The 7,500-nt window shown below is 45.6% G+C and overlaps 1 protein-coding gene across 1 annotated transcript in view; it reads left to right on the forward strand.

Moving 5' to 3' along the window:
• The first annotated feature begins 3,074 nt into the window (after window positions 1-3,074).
• zgc:172282 (leucine-rich repeat and fibronectin type III domain-containing protein 1-like protein) overlaps window positions 3,075-7,500 on the forward strand; it is an 88,334-nt gene continuing 83,908 nt past the window's right edge. Inside the window, exons 1-3 of the mRNA XM_063204698.1 lie at window positions 3,075-3,134; window positions 3,222-4,389; window positions 4,468-4,639. Coding sequence (XP_063060768.1) covers window positions 3,075-3,134; window positions 3,222-4,389; window positions 4,468-4,639 — 1,400 coding nt within the window. The remainder of the gene's footprint in view (window positions 3,135-3,221; window positions 4,390-4,467; window positions 4,640-7,500) is intronic.

The following is a 7,500-nucleotide window of genomic DNA, read 5'->3' on the forward strand; positions in this document are numbered from 1 at the left end:
CATGTAATAAATTCGTAAGCTTGATAAATGTCCATTTACTGGGTAGTTTGCGACAAGACAAGAAACGAGTGGGAGAGGGAGATGGGGTCAAATAGGTTGGGAATGACCCAGGCCAGACTAGAACCCATATCCCAGAATCTCCATAGACCATATGGACAAGTGCATCAATTCCCTGTGCCACAGTACCCCCACCAGTTGTACGAGAGATTCTTTAAGTATATAGAGATATGCCATTGTAATAGATTGCTATGGGCACCTAACGTGACCAGGTTCCGGTCTGCCTAAAGTGGCGTGTCATAATACTCCTAGCATTGAATAGAACAGTCCTTAGGTCTGCCTAAAGGGGGATTTCCCCCCCTCCCCCTTGCAGTAATAGAACCCGGAAACAATGGGCCAATGGAACCTCTCTCTCTCTACTCTCTCTGCTTGTACTCTTGACTCCCTCCAGCCTAATCTGATCTCTTCTTTTTCACCATGTTCTGAACTCTTTTACCTCAGCCAATCTTTCCTGCGAACCGTCCTTTCACATAGATTCCTTTCTTTCTTTATAATCCCCCTCTCCCTCTTCCACACCTCTCTCTATTCATCTCCTCTATCTTTATCCCTCGACCCCTCCTTCTCTTCCTGATTTTTTATATACCTCTGTTTTGCTAGTATTTTTATCTGTTTTCTCACCCCTTCCTCCTCTGCTTTTCTCAATCCTTTCTTTCCGTATAATCCCCCTCTCCCTCTTCCACCCTTCACTCTCTATTCATCTCTCCTCTATCTTTATCCCTCGACCCCTCCTTCTCTTCCTGAGTCTGTCCGTATACCTCTATTTTTGTTATTATTGCTAGGGCTTATCTGTTCCCTCTCTCCCTCCTCCTCACACTGTTTTTTTTTCTCTATATCAAGTTGTTTTGGCTACACCTCCTCCATATACTGTGTATGCCTTGATCCTTCAAATAATCTCTCTCTCTCTCTCTCTCTCTCTCTCTCTCTCTCTCTCTCTCTCTCTCTCTCTCTCTCTCTCTCCTCTCTCTCTCCTCCCACTCCGCCCGCCTCCCCATGTGATGGATGGACTGCTTGTTCCTCTACCTCTGAACTCTGAAAGAGTTCTGCTTTTCTGATCTCTCTCTCTCTCTCTCTTCCTCTTCCTCTCTTCCGGTCTTCTCATTTTGCCTTTTTTTATGTCTTTTGTTCTGTTTCTGTGTGTATAGGAAATGAAAGGTTGAGAGACTGTTGGTTATTTTCAGCAGAGTACAGGCTTACTTACAATATACCAACTCCTCCCCTCTTCTCCTCACTTCATATACGGCATGTCAGCTGCTTCAGTTTATGCGAACAGTTCTAAGATGTCCACTATGTTTCTTTTTCTTGTTTGGCTACTTCTATGTTTAGTCTGTTGTTCCTCTGTCATCCTCTTCTCTTACTGTTATATTCCTGTTTTCCTATTTTTGGTTTAGCTTCTTTAAAAAAAAACAACCATTCTCTCAAATTGCTTTCTCTGGAACATTCTCATCCCATCTGGCAGTACATTTCATTTCTTCCGTTCTCTCAAACATTCTCATCCCATCCGGCAGTAGGCTATATTTAATTTCTTTCGCCATTCTACCACCTTGTTCCTTCATAACCCTTACATCATCCATAATGTTGTCCTTCTCCATGCATGTGTTTTTGCTGGTATTGTTTATTGTGATGTTATACGTAGCTCCAAATTTGTGACATGATTATTTCCCAGAGGTCGTGCAGAGCGAAATAAAAAATGGAGTAAATTGCAAACAAAGGTCTATTTGTTTTAGCTGTTGGTGATTTTCAGGGTTTCCGTTGCAGAATTTTTAAGTTGAGGTCACAAAGAAGCTGCTTAAGCAGACATTTTGCAGACAAAAGCAGACATTTTGCTGAATTCTCTGTTTTTTACTTTCACAAGTGAACACAACAAAATGGCCACACAGTCCTCCAATAATAACACATTCCCATGTGTTAGGTATCTTTGTAATGCTTAGTATCTGTACTCTCAGAAACTATAACTAACTCAATATGCCCCTGGGCCCGTGTTGTTGTGCCTAGTCACATTTGAATTATCTAGTTGGCCTTGTAGTCTAGTTATCTGTAATTATCAGCATATATCAAGAAAAGCTGTACAGACATACAACATATAGCAACAGAAACATTTGTATATATTGTTATACATCAGGATCTGCTGATCTCCGGATTTGAGTTTCTGTGAGGCAGTACCTACTCTCACTTTATCCTGTCGTCACTGTGTCTGCTCTGTTTCTCGCTCTGTCTCTCACTCACTCTTTTTGAACTCAGACTCTCTCATCTTGTTGTCTTTGTTTCTTGTCCTAGTTTCTGTGAAATATGAAGTGTTTCCCCCCTTGTCTGTGTCTTCTCTGACACAGTGTCTTAAACAGTATTCAACCTCAGATTTAAAGTTTCCCCTCAGTCCATCTTCTTTGCCTGTGATATGTCAAGCTCTCTCCTCTGAGAGGCATTGATGGATGGAGGGGTTTCACCTCTGTCTTGCTACAGCTTTTTTATTATTGCAGATCCCAGAGTTTTTGTCTGTTGTCTTCTTCAAGATTAAGTGGAGGTTCTTTTTCTTTCTTCTTCTTCTTCTTCTTCTTCTTCTTCTTCTTCTTCTTCTTCTTCTTCTTCTTCTTCTTCTTCTTCTTCTTCTTCTTCTTCTTCTTCTTCTTCTTCTTCTTCCTTCTGTGGCATCTCTTCTCTCCTCTAATCTCCTAGACAGTTCATATCCACTTTCTTTTCCTCCAATCCTCTTTTTTATCTTTCTGCATTTCAATGAAATATCAAGATATATTGGGCAACATTTTTAACATGTCTTTCTTTCTATCTATCTATCTATCTGTCTCTTTCTTTCTTTCTTTCTTTCTTTCTTTCTTTCTTTCTTTCTTTCTTTCTTTCTTTCTTTCTTTCCTTATTTCTCTCTTTCTTTCTCTCTTCCTCTGTCTCTAGTTTCCGTGATGGCTGGAGTGTCATGAAATATTGAGATGTATTCATTCATATAATTTTTAACATGTCCTTTTATTTTTTTCTTTCTTCTCTTCCTCTGTGTCTAGTTTCCGTGAGGGATGGAGTGGCAGCTGCTGTCCATGCTTCTGCTGGCGTCTGCTGCACTTCTGGCATCCGCGGCATCCGCAGCGTCGGCTAAAGCATCGTCAGCGTCAGCTAAGGCGGCGGCGGCCAAGGCGGCAGCATCTCCCCCAGCGCCGATGCAGTGCCCCAAGCGCTGCATGTGCCAGAACCTGTCCCCGTCCCTGACCATCCTGTGCGCCAAGACGGGCCTGCTGTTTGTGCCGTCGTCCATCGACCGCCGCACCGTGGAGCTGCGTCTCACAGAGAACTTCATCACGGCGGTGCGCCGCCGCGACTTCGCCAACATGACGCGGCTGCTGCACCTGACGCTGTCGCGCAACACCATCAGCCAGATCATGCCTTACACCTTCGCCGACCTCAAGCGGCTGCACGCGCTGCACCTGGACTCCAACCGGCTCAGCGCGGTGGAGGAGGACCACTTCCGCGGGCTCACCAACCTGCGCCACCTCATCCTGGCCAACAACCAGCTGCACCACATCTCGCCGCACGCCTTCGACGACTTCCTGGGCACGCTGGAGGACCTGGACATGTCCTACAACAACCTGGTGGACGTGCCCTGGGAGACCATCGCCAAGCTGACCAACGTCAACACGCTCAACATGGACCATAATCTGATCGAGCACGTGCCGCAAGGGGTGTTCTCAAACATGCTGAAGCTGGCGCGGCTGGACATGACGTCGAACAAGCTGAAGAAGATCCCGCCGGACCCGTTGTTCCTGCGGCTCCCCCACGTCTTCGCCAAGGCCCAGGTGTCGCCGACCTCGCTGGTGATGAGCTTCGGCGGCAACCCGCTGCACTGCAACTGCGAGCTGCTGTGGCTGCGGAGGCTGACGCGCGAGGACGACCTGGAGACGTGCGCCTCGCCACCCGACCTGACGGCCAAGTACTTCTGGACCATCCCGGAGGAGGAGTTCATCTGCGACCCGCCCGTCATCACGCGGCGCACCGCCAAGACCTACGCCATGGAGGGCCAGCCGGCCAGCCTCAAGTGCAAGGCCAACGGCGACCCCGACCCGGACGTGCACTGGATCTCGCCCGAGGGCCGCCTGATCTCGAACACGTCGCGCACGCTGACCTTCAGCAACGGCAGCCTGGAGATCAACATCACCTCGCTCAAGGACTCGGGTAACTTTACGTGCATCGCGTCCAACGCGGCGGGGGAGTCGACGGGCGCCGTGGAGCTGATCGTCAACCCGCTGCCACACATGGCCAACAGCACCAACCGCGTGCGGACCGGAGAAACGGACTCTATTCCCTCGGACATACTCACCTCCTCCGCCAAGTCCACGGGTCAGGCGTCGGCCAATGGGGTGGCGGCTTCGGCTGGGGCTGGAGCTGGGGCGGGATCAGGGGCAGGGGCGGGATCAGGGGCTGGTGGTGTGGCCAATGAGACGTCGAGAGGGCAGGAAAAGAAGGTGGTATTGGTGGAGCTAACGATGAACTCGGCCCTGATCAAGTGGCCGTCTCAGCACCACTTCCCTGGAATACGCATGTACCAGGTGCAGTACAACAGCTCTGTGGATGACACGCTCGTCTACAGGTAAGAAATATATTTAATGATCGTACAAGACTGCTGAACTGACCTCTTTAAGCCAGGCTCAAACTACACGACTAGCGATTGTGTGTCCGATTTTGGCGTCGGGGTGCACCGCACACTAGAAGAGAATCGCAACTGTCAATCTTGTCGCTGCTCGCAGCCACCGAGACAATGCCCAACGTTCTATTTCCAGTCGCAAATATCAAACACTGTTTGATTTCTACGACTTGCGATCGGCGACTCTTTGAGCTGCCAAAGTTCTATCTTAGAACGTCGCTCACGACGAGGAAATCTTTCCCGACAATCGCTTGCAATGGTCCTGGGGGGTAACGTTCCAGCGATTGTCGTAAGGGGGGTTTTCAGCCGAGAATCGGCGCGATAGTCGTGTAGTTTGAGCCAGGCTTTACTCACATGCTTCTCTCCCCTCGTCCTTGAAGAATCTTTGAACACACATGGCATTTCTCAAATGGAAGTGTCCACCCATTTTTCCACGGTGTACCCAGTTAGTACACTTACAACTAGTTATTGGATAGTCTTAGACATCCGTGAAAATGGGCGTTATTCGTCCTAGCAAGGCTTTGACACTTAACTTTGAGAAATATCTTGCATGTGAAATGCTCTGTGGATGACACGCTTGTCTACAGGTAAGAAATATATTTAATGATCTTACAAGACTTCTGAACTGACCTCCTTACTCACAAGCTTCTCTCCCCTCGTTCTTGAAGAATCTTTGAACACATAGGGCATTTCTCAAAGTGAAGAGACAAGTCACACCCATTTTTCCAAGGTCTACCCAATTCTTAATTACACTTACAACTACTTACAACTAGTCTTGGATATCCGTGAAAAATGGGTGTTACTCGTCCTAGCAAGGCTTGGACACTTAACTTTGAGAAATACCCACTGTTTTGCATGTGTAATGCTTCGCTATTCACTGTAGGATCTCTACTAAAATTTCTTTGACAATAGTATAAAGACATTGCAAGCGTTTAGTAGCACATTGCAACTTGGTCATTGCCATCCTGCGCAACAATGGTTTCGTAGTAGTGGACCTAGAGTTTGTGTTTGTGCTGTGTTCTTTGGTAACCTAAATTGAAACTTTCAGATACATCATATAACAACGCTATTTGTGGTGACCATTTATCTGTTTTACAACGGGACATGATTGTACTCAGGTACAGCAGGCATTGCAGACATTGTGCCATCTAAGGAATGTGTTGTGGTTAATTGAAAGACCTTTTGCTTTGAACCATGACCACATTACCACTAATTCACAAAGAGTACAACTTGCTCTCTCCTATTCTGTTAACAACTCCTAATAGGGGTCGTTTTTGAGTTGTGTCATTAAAGCAATCGCCATCTTATACTGACATCGGATTACTTTTGTAGCTTTTATCTGTGTAGGCAGTAGCCTATTTCACATTAGTAGAGTTGCTTTATTGCTCCTGATGGGAATTAAGGAAGTTATAAAGGAGTACTTATTCAACTGTTGTAACTCATCATTTGTCCAAGATAGTTTGGCAAGTTATTTCCATATTTATATCCTACATTTAAAACAAAACACTCTTTAGGATATGGCAATAACCTGAAATGGCAGATTTTTATGTTTATTTTTATTAGCACGTTGTGCACATTACTGGAATATTGTTTGTGAGTATGGCACAAAGGGTACTCACTTGACTGTGTCTGTGTGTGTGTGTGTGTGTGTGTGTGTGTGTGCGTGCGTGCGTGCGTGCGTGCATGCGTGCGTGTGTGTGTGTGTGTTCGTGCGTGTGTGTGTGTGTGTGTGTGTGTGTGTGTGTGTGTGTGCGTGCGTGCGTGTGTGTGTGTGTGTGTGGCAGCCTTCCAATCCTTAATTTTAGCCTGGTGCACCTTTTTACTGTTGAGTGTCAAATGACTCACTGTGTGTCTCTTTCACATTCTGGCTCAGTGTATTTGTCTGTGTAGACTCAATATTTACTTTGTCTATTTTGTTTGGATATGCTATTACGCAAGGTGATCTACTGTCTTTTTGTTTGTGACTCACATTGAGTGCGTATACATGCAGTTCAGTATCCCGAATATGATCGGGATATTAAGTATCCCGAATTTGCGTTTGCGCATATAAACACTTCAGTATCCCGAATAAGCCCTTATTCGGGATACTGAGAAATCGGGATATGCTAGGTGGAGTTTTCCGAAAGAAGCCGAGATACTGACGCATGTATACACCTTATCCCGAATACAGGGGCTTCCCATGGAACGCTGTTGCTGGTATCCAGGCTACACGCATTTGAAGAGAATTCTATAACGTCCAAGAATGTAGACTGGGATATAACGTTCTGTGCGCATATAAACACCTTATCCCGAATATGATCATAACCGGGATAAGCCTCATATTCGGGATACTGAACTGCATGTAAACGCACTCAATAACTTATTGCATATGGTGTCTGTCTCTTTCTATGACTCACATTATAGCCTATTGATGCCCCGCAGATTATAATAGATTACGTTATGATGATATGACTGCATCTGTAATCCAGCAATGAGGTCGGTGAACTATATAACCCTGGATCAACATAAATCTAGTGATACTGATAGATGTAATGCACATCATAGACTTTCCTTTGTTTTCATCATTATGAGCATATAGTTAATCTGTGAGAATAAAGGGAGCAAAGAATATCCATAAAGGTATCAAAAAACATGCATGAAGCTTATAAAGATTATAAAAGGTTTTAATGTTGATTATGTGGGGTGAAATGAGGACATGGAGTAAAAGCATAGATTCATACAGTCATTGTTTTAATGGTTTTAATGCTCTGAAACAGACAGCCTGTGAGTCGCATTATGGCAGTGGTAGGGAGGATGTGACGGAGTGG

This window comes from Engraulis encrasicolus, chromosome 8 (assembly GCF_034702125.1).
Source record: "Engraulis encrasicolus isolate BLACKSEA-1 chromosome 8, IST_EnEncr_1.0, whole genome shotgun sequence".
Taxonomy (NCBI): domain Eukaryota; kingdom Metazoa; phylum Chordata; class Actinopteri; order Clupeiformes; family Engraulidae; genus Engraulis; species Engraulis encrasicolus.